Here is a 19104-nt window from a genome sequence, read left to right on the forward strand (position 1 = left end):
TGGAGCACCTATTTGAAAGAATGGAATATATTATATACGATGTAAATATGTAATGACTTATGAATGCATGTTTACTTTTCGATTATTCATCTTTTCCTCTTTTATGCATGTTTTATTGTCTATTGCTTTAAAATTGACATTAGCTTTTCATGTTTAGGGTCCCCATTAAAATTGACAGTAGCTCCGGCACCACTTCTCGCCGTTGAGCTCGGCACCGCTTGTGGGGACTTGAGTTCGTCGTCGAATCCGGGCCGTCCAACACTGCTTCTGTTGACATTTCGGGTTATATCATTTTTAACTCTCTTATATTTTAATTTGTTTGTAGTGATTGTCTTAATTATTTTGTTTGATAATATTATTTTTAAATTCAAATGTCTAATAGAAAATTTGAATGTGGATATGAAAAACTCAAAAAGAAAAAAAAATTGAAAAACTTATTCTATCTCAAAAAGGTGCTTTAGATAGATTTATTGTTACAAATAAACAAAATACTACATCAAGTTCAACTCAGAATGAAATAGAGTTTGAAGATGACATAAAAAGAACGAAACAAAATGAGATAGACAATCAGATTCATAATAGTATTCAAACATCTGATGAACCAATCTCTAATGAAGAACACAATGAAAAATTAGATGGAGATAAGATAAATAAGGATAGTATAGAGTTTAATGAAACTAGTTCTAATCCTACAAATATATATGATCCTGGTCAATGGAAAAATATTGATACAAAGTTGAGAGATCTATTAGTGGAAAGAGGTCCAATTAGAGACTATGATCTTTACTTTCCTAGGGATGAAAATAATAGACACTTCTCTACTATACATTATATTCGTAAATTACCTAATGGTGAAAAATATGATAGAAAATGGTTAGTGTATTCGAAAGATTTGGATAGAGTATATTGTTTTTGTTGTAAATTATTTGATTCAACACAAAGCACGACTCATTTAGTCAATGAAGGAACTAGGGACTGGAAAAATCTAGGTATTAAGCTCAAAAATCATGAAACAACTAATGAACATATTACTAGCATGAATAAATGGATTGATTTAGAAGTAAGATTGTTAGAAAACAAGACAATTGATAAAAGTCTCCAAGAACAAATAAACCAAGAAAAGGACCATTGGAAAAAAGTACTATTAAGAATTATTGCTGTTGTTAAAAATCTTGCAAAAAATAATTTAGCATTTCGGGGAAAGAATGAAAAGATATACCAAAGCAATAATGGAAATTTTCTAAGTTTTATTGAAACAATTGCAGAATTTGATCCAATAATGCAAGAGCATGTTCGACGTATTCAACAAGATAAAATTCACAATCATTATTTAGGTCATAAGATTCAAAATGAATTAATTCAAATGTTAGCATCTGAAATTAAAACTATAATAATTAAAAAGATTAAACAAGTAAAATACTTTTCTATAATACTTGATTGCACTCCTGATGCAAGCCATCAAGAACAAATGACTCTAGTTTTAAGATGTGTAGATACTACAACAAGTCCAGTAAAAGTAGAAGAATATTTTTTAGAATTTTTAGAAGTAGATGATACAACTGGAAAAGGTCTTTTTAGTGAACTTATAAATATACTAGAAAAATATAAACTTGAGGTTAATGACATAAGGGGACAAGGGTATGACAACGGGTCTAATATGAAAGGAAAACATCAAGGTGTACAAAGAAGATTATTAGATATAAATCCTAGAGCGTTTTACACACCATGTGGATGTCATAGCTTAAATTTAGTATTATGTGATACCGCTAACTCATGTCCTAAGGCTATATCTTTTTTTGGAGTGATACAACGAATTTATACCTTATTTTCTTCTTCTACAAAACGATGGAAAATTTTACAAAATAATGTATCCACATTAACTCTTAAACCCTTATCACAAACGCGTTGGGAAAGTCGTATTGAAAGTGTCAAAGCAATTAAAAACCAAGCTCCTAAAATAAGAGATGCCTTAATTCAATTAGCAGAAACTAGCGAAGATCCTAAAACAAAGAGTGAAGCCATATGCTTAGCTACATATGAGATTGAAAATTTTGAATTCTTATTAGGCATGAATATTTGGTATGATATATTGTTTGCTGTTAATTCAGTTAGTAAAAACTTACAATCTGAAGATATGCATATTGATGTTGCTATAAATCAATTAAAAGATCTTCTTTCTTATTTGAAAAATTATAGAGAAAATGGATTCATGACTGCTTTGATTTCATCTAAAGAAACTGCAATTGAAATGAAAATAGAACCTACATTTCGTGAAAAACGTGTGATCCGTAGGAAAAAACAATTTGATGAAAATAGTGATGATGAGATAGAAAGATCAACCGAAGAATCTTTTAGAATTGATTACTTTTTATATATAGTAGATCAAGCTATTTCTTCAATTCAAAATAGGTTTGAACAATTCACCATATATGAAGATATTTTTAGTTTTTTGTTTAATTTTAGAAAGTTTAAATCTTTGAATGAAGAGGAGTTGAAAAAGTATTGCCTTAATCTTGAAAACTTTTTAAAGCATGGTGAAAATTCTGATATTGATGGTCTTGATCTGTTTTCAGAGTTAAAAGTTTTAAAAGAAGTTTTACAAATAGAAACTAGTACCCCTATTGATATTTTAAGTTTTATAAAAAAAACAGATTCTTTTCCAAATGCATGCATTGCTTACAGGATATTGTTAACAATACCTGTAACAGTTGCTTCTGCTGAAAGAAGTTTTTCAAAATTAAAGTTGATAAAATCTTATTTACGGTCAACTATGTCGCAAGAAAGATTAAATGGATTAGCTATATTATCGATTGAAAATAGTATTTTAATGAATCTTGAGTACAAAAGTTTGATTAGTAATTTTGCATCTCAAAAAGCTAGACGAATTATTTTTAAATAAAAAAATATTTTATATTTATTAAAAAAATTATTATTATTTTTTAAAAAGGCCTCTTTTAGTGAATTCGCCTTAGGCCTCCAAATGTATTGGGCCGCCCCTGTCCCCAGCTTTATTAAAAATATGTACAAAGGATAAGACCTGGAACTAAGTCCTCATACCAATGAGATTCTCTAGAGTTGTTACAAAATATTTATGTATCAACCAAGATTTCGAAGAGCAAAGGACACTTCATGATTGGAAATGAATGACCTGATCTCACCAAGATTTATGGCCTGGGTTGGGTTTTAGCAGGCCTGGTCTAGGGCTTGCCCATGCTTACCCAAGGTTATGAAGACTTGAAGCCTCTGCAAGCAGATGAGGCCCAAAAAATAGTACCTCATTAGGCGAATAGTATGGACCAACCCAACTAGATCCTGTGGTTAAGTTGTTCTAATTCGCCATAAAATATTCCAAAGAGCTGAGACTTAACTAAATTGAAAGCAATTCAAGAATTGTCTAATGGGGCAATCGAACTTATTTAAGGGCTGTTTGGATATTCATATTGGACTTGCATAAGAATCGAGCCTGTTGGCTCATCTAGTTTATATTTTCTAAAAGTCTGTCTAAATCCAACCCAAATCCCCAACTTTGTAACGGTCTATCCAAACCCAATTCAGATCCTAATCTATAAGCCGCAAGATAAAAATATATATATATATATATTGATGTTTTTTTTTTCTTTCTGCAAAATTTGGATTGGATAGAGTTTGTTTGATGTAGGACTAGTTCAATCTATAATTTTTACTGAATTTTCAGCTTAATTTTATAGAAATAGCCAAACAGGCCCTTAGAAATTAGATTCTTCTTAAAGTAAAATTCCAAAAAATTCAGGTTTTTCCTTGGTTAGTGTAATGCGTGGTCTCCATTTATTGTAGGGATCAAATCAATGTTCTCAAGTTATAATTAGCAACCCATATATTAACAAATCCAATGTCCTTGCCAAATAATCAAATTAGATGAAATTAAATCAGCAACTTTTTTAATGCTTATTATTATTATTTACTATATTGTGCCGGTACAGTCTAACACATTTATTAATCGATAACTCACGTTATAAATAGCAGTCTATATATCGTCTGGATCATTTAAAGTCATAAGTTACATAAAATTAAATCATCACATCATGCAAAAGATTCATTCCCCACCCTCCACCAAGAAAACCTCTATAAATAGGGCCTTCAGAAATTGCTTTTTTTCCCCAGAGTTAGGCTTCATCCTGCTGATTTCTCATAGGCTATTAGTCATGGAGTATAATGGTGTCAAGGCGATCTTCGCAGTAGCTACCATTCTAGTCCTGCTTGTTGGACAAAGCTCGGCATCACAATGCTTCGACCAATGCTTTAACGAATGCATTTTCTTTCGAAACCCATTCCCGTTTTGCGTAGAAAAGTGCCATCAAAAATGTGATGGTCAGCATTCTGCAGCTAAGTCTGATTCCGGTTGTATCTCTGCGTGTGCCAAGTCCTCCTGTAGCCAACTTGATCCAGGTGAGAACGAAATTATATTATCTGGTATCCTCCCTTGGGTGGTATTATAGATTCTATTATGAGCCACTTGCTCGTTAAGCATAGATTATATCCAGCTGCATCTCTAATTAGCTTTGATGCTTGATGACAGAGGGAAATGATATGGGGGCCTGCTTGTCTACATGCTCAAAGAGCTGCACCAAAGCGAGGAAGTCTCTCTGATGGAGGCCTGCATCAATCTAGGACAGATGATAAGAATAAGCTCTTGACTTGCTATAAAGGGAGAACATTTGGACAGAGATAAATAATGACAAGCTTTGGCTAACTTGTAATAGAATAAGAATGTCCTAGTTTCAATGATGTATGGTAGAATTTATGGGAACTAAATAAAATGTTAATCTCTTAGTTACCTCGCTTCAAGTTTTTCTTAGCTTTCATATGCTTGTTTGTCTTCATGATCTCTCCCCACTTAACAAAAGATGGAGACAAGAGTTTTTTCTTTTATTTATTTATTTATTTATTTATTTATTTATTTATTTTATTTAGGTCAGAAATATGAGTTTCTTCACAAAAAACTTAAGACGCGGTATTTGTGTACATTCGACATTATGCGGTGACAAGATTCATATCAAGTTCGAACCCAGGCTACTAGCTAGTACTCCATCTGACTAGTTCCGGATTCGAGTCCCGGACAACCCATACGGAAAAAAGAAATATTTTTTTTTATTTTAATTCACTTTATTTAGAAATTGTTTCCTCTTGCGAATAAAGGCTCGAAGCGAGAGTATAGTGGGCAGCCTCTCACGAATGGCTTTCGGAGGGCAAGTGTGACCTTCAAGAAATCCGCCTTAGACTATAATTTGAATTAACTAGTCGTATTGAGTTGAGGCTTATTTCCATGAAAAAAAATCCGCCAATCCCGATAAACCACGTGATAGGTCAGCGAAGCGTGAGCGGGCGCGGAGAAGGAAAGGCCAAACACTTCGGCCTAACGGGAATGAGCAAGGACGAAATGACAAGATGAGGTGCCCCGGGTATGCGAGGATTGGTCAATCTTCCCTAGTTTTTTTGGGGGGCCAGGTCCAGCCCGAAGCTCGGCCATCAGTCCTTTCTCTCTCTTAAGGGGGCACCGAAAGGGCTTTCTTCGACCTTAACCGATAGTTCTCAAGGGGTTAAACCCCAAGGATCCGGATAGGGCGGCGAAATGGGCTTGGCCGTTTGAAGGTTGGTTCCTTTACTGGAGGTTTGATCGGGGATAGACGGGAATGGAATGCTTTCTGTCAGTTACTAGTCCAATACCATTCTATCAGGCAGCATTATTTCAGCTCCACGGTTTCTTTCCCTTGAATCAAAATTAAAAAAATTAATAAAGTATAGCACTAAATTCAGTTATTTGTAGCGAACAAGTATTTAGTTCATCGTAATCAAAAAAATGTACCAACACCAATTCAAATTAAAATTGGATAATTGGATCCTTAAATTAAAATTCCAAACTTTCATCTACCAAAAACAAAATTCTAAAGTTTCATTTTTTTTGCCTTTATAGCTATATTGCCCCATATCCCTTAATTGTAGGAATCAAGTCATTCTTCTTAGGCTATAAATAGCAGCCTACATATTATCTCGATCACTGAAGAATACTAACAAATCCAATATATTACAACAGAATCTCAAATAATATGAAATCAAATCAAACATTACAATAATTGTAGCTTCCAGCTATCTATAGGCTAGTATAGATAGCAGAATGAAGAATATCATTTTAATTGTTCTCATTTTGATTGTATTCGTCATGCAGCAGCTGAAGTTTTACTGTAGCTGTAACTAGAATGTGTGAGGTCCATCTTGACTTAGGATATATTGCATCTAAAATATCTAATGTCCTCCCTTATCATGAAGTGGTTGATTTGATCTCTTTGCCTTATATTTGAGTGGTATGATTTGTGCAAGCACCAGACATCTGTTCATTTAGATTATATCAACCGTATTCCTTATTACCTTCAATGCTTCGCTGCAGAGGACAAGGATGATCTGCCTACATGCTCAAAGAGCTGCACCAAACTGACAAAGTCTCCGTGAATGCAATGTGATACACGCCTACATCATGAAATATCTAGAGGGATGATAACAATAAGCTCTAGGCTTTCCACTGAGCACAAGCATTGTCAGGGCGATGGCAGAATTCATCGAAACTAAATGAACTAGATCTGCTCGAATCCATGCGAAACGCCGGTGCATAATTCTTGGAACGTGCAATAGCCTGCCAGTCATGGCCGGCCCACATGTCCAAATACTTCGGCGGTAGGTGTTAGCTCTCACCTATACAATCCATCCTTAGGAGGACTTTCCAAATACGTGCTTTTGTGCTCTAACATGATATTACGCTATCACTTCTCTACTCCCCAAGCTTTATTTTGGACACTCTCCGGCAAGAAGACTTCTCCGCCTTTGCTATTTCAAGTCAGAGTCGGACTACGAATTAAAGTCCCATATGCAGCCAGAGTTTTTCAGGGCGGTTCTGAACGGACAACAGCTTTGCACAGCATCCTTTTTCGCTCGACGACTGGGTCAAATGGATCCTCGGTGGCAAAAAGACCCAAAAGGATCGAGTGTTTGCGTACAATTTGTAGTTCAACATGTGATATACTTCAAGTTTGAGGTGGCTCCAGCATGTATGATGCAATATACCAAGACTACTTCAAACTTCATATTATCAAATGAGACTATTTGCATCCACCCAGCTCAACTCTTTGACTGGAGGTCAAACGGTAGCACCTATTAATGCCATCCAGGCATCTACTACTACAAACATAGTGGGTCACAATTTATACAGATCCAAATAACTGCAGCACAGGAACCTAAGAAGTAACTTGAGAGCACAAAGGCGGGGGCCCACTCATATATTGTTCCAAAGCCATCACCGCTCTTAAGGGCTCCCTTCAAGTAGTGTTAAGTTACGTACCTAAAAGAAATATATCTTGGTGATTTGCGCATCAAAATGGCGACATGTTCAGCCGTACGTGATTTGTCCCGTGCTATATCTGATGCTCAAAGGCATAGAGCTTAGATTTATCTTGATCATTCTGATCATATCTCATTAGAACATAAAATTTTTAATGCACATATATACGAGCAGCTCCATGCCATGCACATGCAAAGTTCTCTCGTTCTCTCCAAACCCAATAAGGTGGGGATCGGTATTCGGTACTGGTGGTCGCGAAAAGCCTGGCTCCACTGGAAAGGAGTAAAGGACTGTCTTTGAATTTCCCACCGATCCTCCTAATGTTCAAACACCAAAGCTTTTGAATAATTATTGAAGCATTCGCACGTGCACTCGTGGATGAAGGGGATCGAGAGACCCGAGGGGGACGTGAACACTAGCTATGACACATGGGCATGGGGGTGGCTACCCATGAGCCAAGGATGCGGATAGTTATCGTACCGTGGCAGTGGTGCACCCCCAGTTTTGCTCCCAATAAAACCAGGGCTTAGTTATTACATAAATAGATGGCATGTGTACGTAGACGTAACCTCACTTGCAGGTACAGAGGAACATGTGCTCCTTCACAGTTTTGCAGAGTCTACATATATGTGTGTGTGTGTGTGTGTGTGTGTAGGGAAACATAGCCAGAAGTAATTAGAGTACACTGGCAACCAGATGGCAAATGTAGTTGCCAAAGGTACGAAGATAAAGTGAAAATTCTGATAATGAAACGAAACACAGAACATCAAATGGATGAAGATGCATGCAGGGTGATCTTGATAACATGTACATTATTGGACGCACAGCTGGTTTGCATTAGGCCACTTGCACGCATCTTGATGTGTTTAAGGTATCATGCGAAGAGACTCGGTATTCGTCCTGTCAGCGAAGCTGAACTGTTAACCCCGTTAAGAAATTCTAGTATTTTACTTAGATAAATTCACCTCTAGCAGAGTATATTTAGTACCCTTAGTTTTTTTGGAACGAGGGGGAGGCAGAAGCCACCCAATTTATTCAAAAGAACTGAACGAATTGCACGACAGTTGGTACATTGCAGAAAAGTAAAGAAGTGGACGGATGAACAGAGAGAGAGAGATGAAGGACAGAACGAGAACAGCAGAGGGGAGTATCCGAATAGAATCAGTAGAATAGGGTTAGAATAGTTTGTTGAAAAATACTAAGTTACATGAATTCACCCGTTGCAGTCGTTCCTCGAAGAACTGTAATATTTATTACTCAAGGTTCAATGTCTAAGAAATGTTAATAGTCATGAAACCGAATATACTATCCGTATGATGTGCCATCTCAAACATAGCAATTCAGGAAACATGTAAACATATCAACTAATAATATAGCACCCTTGTCGGCATGTTCGTGATCTCCAATTTTTATTCTGATAAAGTTTATTAAAAATGAAAAAAAAATCATGCATCGTAGAGTAGTTTATAATTTATTTCAGATATCATTTCAGACACTAATGTGTTGGAATTTCTTTGAAATGCACTAGTAACTGGCATTAGCAAACTAACACCACAATAAATTGGAGGGAGAAACTATATCTGGCAGCATGCCATGATCTTGGATTAAAGCTTCTGTGTTTCACCAAATTAACAGGGTGAGGGACCCTAGAGCTTGGAAGACTCATGGGATGTCCAATTGTGTGGTCTAGGATCCTTTTCCCAACATTGTCAGGACTCAAGTGAAAAGGAGGTCTCTCTGGTGCGTGAGCTACTACATTTTAAGAGAGGAGACTGGGGCCGTCGTCAGAGTCTCAGAGATAATTAAGGGATAAGGTGCGCAATGCCAGGGTGCAAACAAAAGCTAGAGAACAAAGACTTCCCAATTGCCCTGAATCAACTACTCCTCGCTTAAATTTGACCAGACCTTTAGGTTGGGGGAAGGAGTCTTTTTCTTCTGTGTTATAACTCATAACACAGCGTTGGTTGGTAAAAGAGAGAAGGGACAAACAGAGAGAGGTTGGAGAATATTGTGTAACATGGAAGGTGATGGCTTGAAAGGGATGCTTCTTTTCCTAGTCACTTTCAGGTGCCTGAGATCTTGACATGCTAATTAACACAAGGAGATGGTTATATTGTAATAGCTAGAATGGCCTCCAACATTGTGGTAGATAATGGATTAGCTTGTTAGCCGCATTTTCCAAACCCTTCCATTCAGAGGGGGCGAAAAAAAAAAATTCCGAACCTTTCTTCCACAGGAACCCCTATAATAATTAGTGTACAAAGACATTTCGCTTCTCTTATTGGTTTTTTGAAAATGATTCGCCTCTACTAGATGCAGTTGGTCTTAATTCTCTTAGAAGACATGATGGGGTGCACAAAGTGGCAGGGTATGTGTTCTTTTACTGTGTCTGAAACATTAGTTGGATGGACTTATAATCAGGAGGTGTGGGGTTAACTACTATAGACAAAAGAGTCCAAGTTAGGCTTGATTTTTCTGTTATCCTCTGAATAACAACCAAGATGTTTGGTCCCATGTAATTGTCATGTATGGTATGATTAATCAAATGACGAATGAGATAAAGTTCAAATGTTTTTCACAAATGACGCCCGCACAAATTCTCACATATACTCATTCTCATAAATGACCTAATCCAGTCTCTTAGCTAAAACCTACCTATACTTGAGAACATATCGTCTAGTAAATTGTATTATAGATCCAACATAAATCAAATACAGAATCTAATAGAATGTGCAAGGCATGGAGTTTGAGACTCATGGTGCATGTAGACAAAATTTTGCGTGCATGCATCATAGGCCTAGCACCTCCTAAAAGAACACGAGGTCCCACTAAAAATTTTGTGATCTTTCACCCTTTGACCAGACTTGTGGGCATGTGGTGTGACTCAGGGGAAGCCAGGGAGGACAATGCTGTAAAATCTCATCCTTAGGTTCTATATACACCCCCCCTATTGCTCAGGACACCCCCCAAAAATTAAAAAAAAATTAAATACTCTCTACACCCCCCCCATTTGCTAAGGACACCCCTAAAAAATTGAAAATTCCTAAATTACCCCCCACCCTTCCCACCCCCTCACCTAAATTGCTCTCTACACCCCCCAAACCCCCCCCACCCCGCTCTTCCCCTCCAAAACACCCGCCGGCTTCTCCCTTCCGCCCAAAAAACCTCGCCTCAAGCACCTCCCCGGCCATCTCCCGAGCAACGAGCACCTCGCCGGCGGAGGAGGAGAGGGGAGGCGGAGGAGGAGGACGGGGAGGCAGGGGGAGGCGGAGGGGGAGGTGGGGGATGGGGAGGAGGAGGAAGGAGGACGGGGAGGTGGGGGAAGAGGAGTGAGAGGAGGACGGGGAGGTGGAGGGGGAGGTGGAGGGGGAGGACGGGGAGGTGGAGGGGAGGAGGGGGGAGGTGGGGGATGGGGAGGAGGAGGAAGGAGGACGGGGAGGTGGGGGATGGGGAGGAGGAGGAAGCGGGCGCAGGGGGGAGGGGGGGAGGAAGACGAGGCGGAGGGGTGATGGGGGAGGCGGAGGAGGAGGCGGAGGCAGTGAGGAGGAGGGGGGTGTACTGAGAAAATTTCAAGGGCAATATGGTAATTACACTAAAGGTTAGTTTGGGCATTTTTTTTTTGGTTTTTGGGGGGTGTATATAGAACCACCCGTAGAGCTGCGGTGCTGGCGACTAATCGACTCGTCCGAGTCCAATTACTCGGCGAGGTCGGATATTTCTTCTGGAAATTGACTGAAGAGCCCTCATGCTATTACCCATCGTGGAGCGCTGCCAACGGGACCAATTTTGTGACTGTTCATGGGACCCACCTTTATGGCGCAGCTTTACAACACAACGAGGTGGTGGGACCTACAAAGGCTATGTCTAGATCTACGGATTACGGAATCAATGTAGGCAACCGTCTGCCTCCATCCACGTTCTTCGCTGATTCTGTGATTCATGGAAGGAATTCGATAGCCGTGGCACCAAAAATTTTCTGGGTGACAACTATGGCACGAAGGGAGGAAGAGGGGCACGCTTTTCCTTGGAAGAGAGAGATCCTTTTTATTTTTAAATCAGGTTCTATTATGATTCTAGTATCTTGTCTTGCATTATAAATTCGCGGAAGTCTCAAGAATTTACATAATAACATCAAATGTGTGCATGTGTGACTCAAATGACAGAGAGCAAGAGCGGAAAAGGCTTTTGGGAGGATTAACAAATAAATGTTAACTTTATTTTTTTTCTAAACAAGTCTCTAACTTAAGAGTTTCGGGGAGGTATTTATCTTATATAAATTTTGCATCAAAATCTACTTCATTATCATCGATTTTGTAAGAGCGAATTGGATTTTTTTTTTTTGATAGAATGAGACATGTTTAGGGATCCTTCAATAAATATTTGGTCTTGCATATAAATATAAATGAGAAATATATGTATACTTAATACTCGATAAATGTTTGCTAAATAGTTGACGCCTATATTTTAAAATTTTGGTATGTGTTTGTTTGGACTGCAATTTCTCTTAAATGCAAAGCTAGATATAGAATCATTGAGAAACTCCTCGATATTAAGTGAATTATTATGTAGTAATCATCTTCTCGTATTAGACTAAGGTGGTTGCTTGGATGCAACCATCTCTTACCACTCAAGCAAGGATTAGGATTTAACCTGATTGGAGTCAACCTTCAAAGGATGAGCTAGGTATAAATTAGGAAGGCGAGAATGACCCATCCATATCTAAAAAAATCATAGAAGCATAATAAATTATTATTTGATAGGGGTTCACCATGAGGTAGAACTCTTCATGCTAAAAAAACCTAGCAATGGAGGTGCCTCGCATATGGGAGCATTAAGAGCATTAAGGTTTTGTAGTGGAATAAATAACCATTAAGACTATTAAGAGCATTGGGGTTGCTTGAATCCTCACATGTGCCTCACATATGCTGAAAAATTAGCAATGGTTATGATTAAGATGGATCCACATGATTCCTCTAAAACTATCTTAAGATTATAAACTATTAAGTACTAATGGGGTTTTTGTAAGGTTGTACCACGAGCGAGCATAGTAATATTCTAGCCGTAAATTGAGAAGAGAATTGGTTGGTGTATATCATGCTAGGGCAATTGATTACTCAATCTAGCGAAAATGCACCGAAAGTCAACAATGAATTTATATGTATGTCTAGCTTCATTGATTTATAAGCAAGTTAAAGTGCAATTGGTACGTGGACGCTACCGAAAATTTGCCATCAATATTTTAGAGGAGACTCAGAAAAGATAATTAATTATGACACTTTGAGGGAGCATGATTAATTTTATTAATTAATGTCTCAAGGTGCATATTGTTGTGCAGGTGATTTGACTGAATTTTGTGTAATTGATGTTTAAGCTTGTGTTATAAGAACCATGTGTACAAAATAGAAAGTTGGCATTCCAAGGAAATATCCCAAACTTCACAAATCTAGAAGATAAACTCCCTTGAATTGACTATTAAACAGATAGAATGTTAGGTTTGCTTGATAAGGTTCACAAAATAGACTAGACATTTAGTGTATTGGACAATAAGCCATACTTAGCTCCAGTTCATATGGCCTAAAAGCATCACTTTTAATATCAAAGTTTATAGAAAATCTTTAATAGAAGAAAAAAGAGTCACATCAAAGTTTATTTTTTTAATTAATTTTTTCCTAGAAAACACGGGAAGAACACCAACACATTTATAAAATAATTTTATATCAAAGTGATATGTTCATTCAGTTTATATATTTTTTTCTATAAATAATTTGACAAAAAGAATTCATCTAGTATTCTCATAAAGGACAAACCCATGGCTCCCATGGAAGCGACGTTACCTTGATCTAAAGATCGACTTTTTCTGGCCGTTCAAACGATGTTACCCATTTTATCCGACAGCCGGAATCGTCTGATCGGTGGAGTCGTCCCAAGCGAATCTTCGTTCCAGAAACCTTCGATCGAGCTGATTTCTCGCTGACGGCGAGGTCACTTGACGAGGCGCCGAGTTTTTAGACCACCACGGCGCTGGGCCGGTTAATCGCCGGCTCAAGGCCTGGTAAAAGTGCTAAAACGGGCAGTGGATAACTCTAACGGAGGAGGGGGGGCGGTACATAAAAACGGTAAAAAAAAAGGGAAAGGACGGTTTGGGAGACAAAGGGTCTTGGGATGCCTGAGCCAGCCTGCAGAGTCCACTACCCGATGCGTCTCTTCCTTTCCTCCCTCTCACTTCCAATTATTTGCTCATGACCACAGCTTTCCCATCCTTTTTTTTTCAAATAAAAAGATTAAAGATTATACAAGCATCAATAATGTCAAAATAATTTGATTGAATGGTCCCAAATGCATGATTAGTGATCTTTTTTCCTGTGTTTGTTGTCTAAAATCCAAAATTTGATGGCTGTATACTTCTAGTAGAGGTTGATCTGATCCACTTCAAATAGTTGGAGTAATTTTTTTTTTTATTTTGACAGGAGATTGAGTAAGAGAAATGCATCCATTGGCCTTTATTAATCAATAAGAGGAATATTTACAAGGTGTGAGAAATAGTTTAAACTCTACTATTACATTTCGATAAAGTCTAGTATCGATCTTGATGTAAATAATAACCAAGTTTTGATGCATATTAAATTGTCTATATAGTAATAGATTGAAAATAGACGTTGATATGACATAGTTATATTCACGATATTGCAACATATATTTATATAATAGAATGAGAATATATCTATTAGCGTTGCTTTATAAAAGTTTTTTCAATTTTTTGAAAAAAATATTGCATCATGCAAATTTGTTTTCTGCTTTCTATTATTTGATATCTAACTTTGTTTCCATGGCAAAAATTTAGAGTACGCGAGCACCAATCTATTTATTGAAGCCCATGCGAACCGAACAATCAAAAAGGTTCAAAACAACAAATTGACAAGCATTGGGTGATAAATTGGACCACAAGTACCATGTATTCAGTTGATGTTATTAAATTATTGCCCTCTAATCTGACAATGTAGCCATAACTCAATTCTTTAATTAGATCTTTAGATGGTAAAGTTGAGTGAATCATGAGGACAATGTTAATAACCTAAAAAAATTAAGAACTCTATTATAATTAAGTTAGGCTGTCTCTGTCGAAACCAAGCCTAACCAGCCCAAATCCACGCCCAGATGGTCCCTAAGAGAGCCTACGGACGATCTCAATCAATAAATTCGTGGATTCTATTTTTTAACTAAATGAGCGGGTAAATCCGTCATTTCAGAAAAAAGCTGATATAAAACTTTAAACGAGCGAGTCTATCAGGAGATTTTTCCTTCCGGTTTCTCACAAGACACACAGAGAGGTGGAGAAGAGGATCAAAAAGCCCCGAGGAAACACACGGAGCGAGGGCGGGCGAACCAGAGAGAGAGAGAGAGAGAGAGAGGTTCTCAAATGTATATTATATTTCTCTGCTTGTCTTGTTCGATTGGTAGTGCCTGAGATCTGGCGCTGCTACAGTTAGCGGGAAAACGAGGAGATATGGCTTGAGATCTCGAGTTCTTTGTTTCTTCGTCTGCTCTTTTTTCTCTTATGGTTTCTTCTAACTTGTTTAAGAGGTGGTGTTGATGGAGTTGATAAGAGGGAGGACGAGAGGTGGATCGGTCTCAAAGTCGGCTCTTTTATGCTGGGTTTTCATCTGCCTCTTCTCTGCTTGCGCTTTGATTCCAATTACTAACAGGAGGAGTGTTCATTCAGGTGATCAAGGTTCGATTGTTATCACTCTCTTTTCGTTCTTTTGAGAAGTTGGAAAATTTATCAAAGAATGTAACATATTTCCATTGTTTGCTCCTCTCTGTTTCTGTTATCTTCTTTGGAAGTTAACCTTATGTTAACTTGGCTAGTAAAAATTTACAAGATACTCACTTCAAATCACAAACTCTTCTTCTTCTTCTTTTCTTCTGAAAGTATGATGGTTGTAGAGCTTTGCTCATTTGCTGCCATTATTTTCACTTGAAGGACATATTCAAAGAATTTGCTTTTATTAGTATCAAGTAGATTCTATAGCAGTGTTATTTCACTGAGATGTGACTCATCGAATCTATTTTCACTGTTTCGGACATCAAACTTACTTCCCTGCCATACCACTAAGAGTCTCAGATGTTAGACTTTGCTCCATCTCAGTCTTTCAAGTATCTGTTCATTTCTCTCTCTCTCTCTTTTAGTTCTGGACTTTACTTACTTATTTTTCTCTCTGTTACTTGTGCAGAGAATAAAAGCTCAAGAGCGGATTCTTCTACTCAGGTGCTCTTCCTTCTTCACCCTATTCTGCCACTTTTAACCCATTATATATATATATATATAGTCTCGATATTCTATGACTAATCAACAATTACGAGATGTTAATTTTAACCATAAGCACCCTATCAAATGCGGACTGCCTTTGCCGGCCCATTGTACAAGATCAACGCTCCCCGGCTAAAATGCACCCGTTTAGGTTAACCGGCGGCGATGGCCGCGTTTAGGCCGCCGGCTGAGAGCCCGCGGCGCATGTTAGCAAAGACTCGTGGGTTCTGCCAAATTCTATCTCGGTATAAGGTCTGTTGCTAACGTGAGCTGGTGGGGGGTGGTCGCAGGGAGTATCGGTGCGGAGGCGGGAGCTGAGCGGCGGGCCGGGGTCGTATCCGCCGCTGTGCACGTCCAAGTGCGGGGCGTGCACGCCGTGCAGCCCGGTGCACGTTCCGGTGCCCCCTGGCACGCCGGTGATCGCCGAGTACTACCCGGAGGCCTGGCGGTGCAAATGCGGCAACAAGCTCTACATGCCCTGACCTCATCTTCTCTCTCTGTCCTCATCACCACCAGCACCACACTAGAAGAAGAAAAATTATTATGCAATACTCTTCTTAGTTCTCATGTTTACTTGAGAGTTCTCCTGTAGCAATAGCATAGAGTTTAAATGATGCCCGCATATGTATCGACCATGAGATGGAAATTAATGATGGGGTGTGAAAGAGGAGAAAGGAAGACTTGTGTAATTCTTAGATGAGTGTACAGACTTTTTGTTTATTGAAGTAGGGGAAATTTTTTTCTAATTTTCTTCACCTTCACCTTCTTCTCTTACATATTTTACACTTCGACTCAGGAAGGACAGAAGCGTATTGGGATGTTTAAATTACAATGGTTGTCTGCATTGTTCCTTGAGAAAATTATTCTGTGACATCGCATGGTGGTACAGTTTAATTAATTAGTTGGTGCAAACAAAGATGGCCTGCGATTAGGATATCGGCATGGTTAGGTAGAACAGTGCTTTCGCAGCCTATTAAGCTTTTTACGTTATCCAGCTCAATGCAGCTCATTTAACCAGACAGAACAAATCCAAGCAATTATTGTTATTCAGCATCGATCCAAAAAAGTACTAATTATCTGAAGCTTATCTGAAGCACTAGAGCCATTTTATGCTAAAAGAACGTAAGACTATTGGGTGTTGGTTGAGCGGCCATGCTGTCTTCTTGGTTAAGGACTACAAGTGAGGCCGAGTGACTTGCCGCCTAGTCAACCATCGATGTTTCTGGCTATGAATTGCTAATTTTCTTCTTTTTTTTTTTTTAAAGAAAGGCAAGAGGCAGAGACTTCCATCATTGTGACAAATTATAACTAACAAACCCAAACTCAACTCTGTTATGCTCCAACTCCCATATGATTCCGTGGTTATGAGTAGACCTGTGCAAATGATTCCTGACAAAATGATTCTTGAAAATTATTCTCAATAAACAAACTAATAATGAATTATTCCGTTGTCCTCAAATTTGAAAAGCGTTTTGCAGTCTATAAATAAATCATTCAATACCTAATTCTAGAAAACTTTTATCGATTACAAAATAATTGATGTCGAGTATTTTTATTTCCTCTTTCTTTCGCTAGGTGTTATTGTACGTACCTCTCCTATGCTTATCAAAATACTTTATGATCAAATGTGATTGAGCATTCTTGATTTTTTAATCCTAACCCTTGAAACATGTAGTGAATATCCCAATTTTTTCAAAACTACAGACCTTTTTTTTCTGGGTAAAAGCGGCTACTCATTTCATATAACTCTAACGTAAGTACAACCTGCCAAATCGTGAAAAAGTAAAAGGTACAAAGAAGGATGAACGTCTGATGCAGATGTCCAAAAAAAATTCTCGGAATGCCGGGCAATAAAGGAGGCGATTCAGTCTGCAGCCCTGTTCACCTCTCTAAACACGTGTCCTGTCTGAACATCACCCATCAACCGTCCCATTCTACGGGTCTCCCGAATTGGTTTGAGGGCCAAACTTATGAAGATGCCCCAAAATACGTGTTGTATGGAGGGCTGACATATGATATCACATGAACATATTTCTATTGTGTGATTTTATGGTCTTACCAAATTAAATATATTTAACTATATAGACTTAGGAAGATACCTAATTATTTTGTTTATAGTATTTCTTGATGATTATATTAGAGACCTCATGTAAAAATCTATATGGATGTATGTCCAGCCTCACATCGGCTATGCATCGGATAGATTTTGAGTACTTATATAGGATCAACTATCAAAAAAAAATTAATGTAAATAATTTTTTTGGGTGCAGCAAGTATCAGAATAGGTAAACTAAGTTATACTGTAATATCGTTTTATTTGGTTTGATTTATTTATAATTAAATTTGTACTATTTATAGTTATGTTTGAATGGATTAGGATCGGTATCGGGAATCTGACCAACTAAGCATCGATAGGGCCTCCTTATGAGCAAAAAGGACGGGCCTGCACCATTGTGGACTCCGACCATTGGTCTTATCCGGCCCGGGACTCGAGAGAAAATATAGTCCTCTAAACTGTGGACTGGCACTATATTATTGCTTGTGTACGGACATGGCTCAACGTGTCAGCAAAATCTGATCTGAAATTAGACACTAGTGGAGTTAGGGAGACGAGCTCCAGTCCGGCGATCATGTATGGGAGTTCCACAGTTCTAACGCAAGTGCTCAATTTTGCCTCCAAATGGGCACTATTAAAGGTTGCCTCTTGGCTCGAGTGCAATGGAGTATGCTCGAGTCAGAATGATGTTTGGAGCGGTTTAGCTTGGTCCAGTCCAATGATATAGTCGAACAGTGTTAGTTTTCATTTCATAGATTCCAACTTTGATTAAGTTGCACTTGGTCAAAGCATAATGATACAAATGAATGAATGATAATGTATATGTATTACCTCGGGCCATTATTTTTCTATATTTTTTATTTTGTCGCCCCCTTTTGTCTCTCTTGGTCTGACATTTCTTTAAAAAGATCCCCTTCGATGCATTGAATTCTCTAAATCCACAATTATGCATTTCTATTTAATGACCTAAGTATTCAATTTAGAAGTAACAGTTTGCCTTTCCGTTTAATCTGCATCCTTGCTATGTTACTTGGTCTTGATTATGGTGCTACTCTCTTGTTATCTCAATCACCTAAAAATCTTCTTAGACTATACATAATAGTCGATTTACTATCTTAATTACCTAAAGATATGATAGAGCCAATATCCTTATATAAATTACATGAAATCAAGTCAGAAAATTGTCAGATGAATGATGGATATTATTTCAAATAGTTTAGGACAATACATAGAGTAGTATATGACCTGCCCACTCTTAATTGGAATGAGCTTTCTAACGAAAAACTTGTAATGATCTAATCAGTCTTCTCATGCTATATGTAATATAACTTCCATATATAGTATCTCAATCACTTGGGGAAATCACAAAACATA

At 37.9% G+C, this 19104-nt stretch overlaps 1 protein-coding gene and 1 long non-coding RNA gene across 5 annotated transcripts; both read left to right on the forward strand.

The window, feature by feature from the left end:
* The first annotated feature begins 4127 nt into the window (after positions 1-4127).
* On the forward strand, positions 4128-4802 carry LOC120110093. Its single transcript, XR_005510845.1, has 2 exons — positions 4128-4425; positions 4556-4802. It is a non-coding gene; the product is annotated as an uncharacterized LOC120110093 (long non-coding RNA).
* A 9847-nt stretch (positions 4803-14649) lies between these two features.
* LOC103721959 (EPIDERMAL PATTERNING FACTOR-like protein 4) lies at positions 14650-16430 on the forward strand. Of its 4 annotated transcripts, XM_008812353.4 has the most exons (4): positions 14651-14785; positions 14946-15095; positions 15598-15632; positions 15965-16430. In XM_008812353.4, exons 2-4 carry the CDS (start codon positions 14957-14959, stop codon positions 16154-16156), a joined length of 366 nt encoding a protein of 121 aa, XP_008810575.2. In that variant the 5' UTR covers positions 14651-14785; positions 14946-14956; the 3' UTR covers positions 16157-16430. The 4 variants fall into 4 exon arrangements, 3 of the variants coding, with proteins under 3 accessions (XP_008810577.2, XP_008810575.2, XP_038980842.1); XR_005511189.1 differs by having other exon boundaries at positions 14650-14785; positions 15598-16430; XM_008812355.4 differs by having other exon boundaries at positions 14650-15086.
* The last annotated feature ends 2674 nt before the right edge of the window (positions 16431-19104 follow it).

The sequence above is a fragment of the Phoenix dactylifera genome, chromosome 3 (genome assembly GCF_009389715.1).
Source record: "Phoenix dactylifera cultivar Barhee BC4 chromosome 3, palm_55x_up_171113_PBpolish2nd_filt_p, whole genome shotgun sequence".
Lineage (NCBI taxonomy): Eukaryota > Viridiplantae > Streptophyta > Magnoliopsida > Arecales > Arecaceae > Phoenix > Phoenix dactylifera.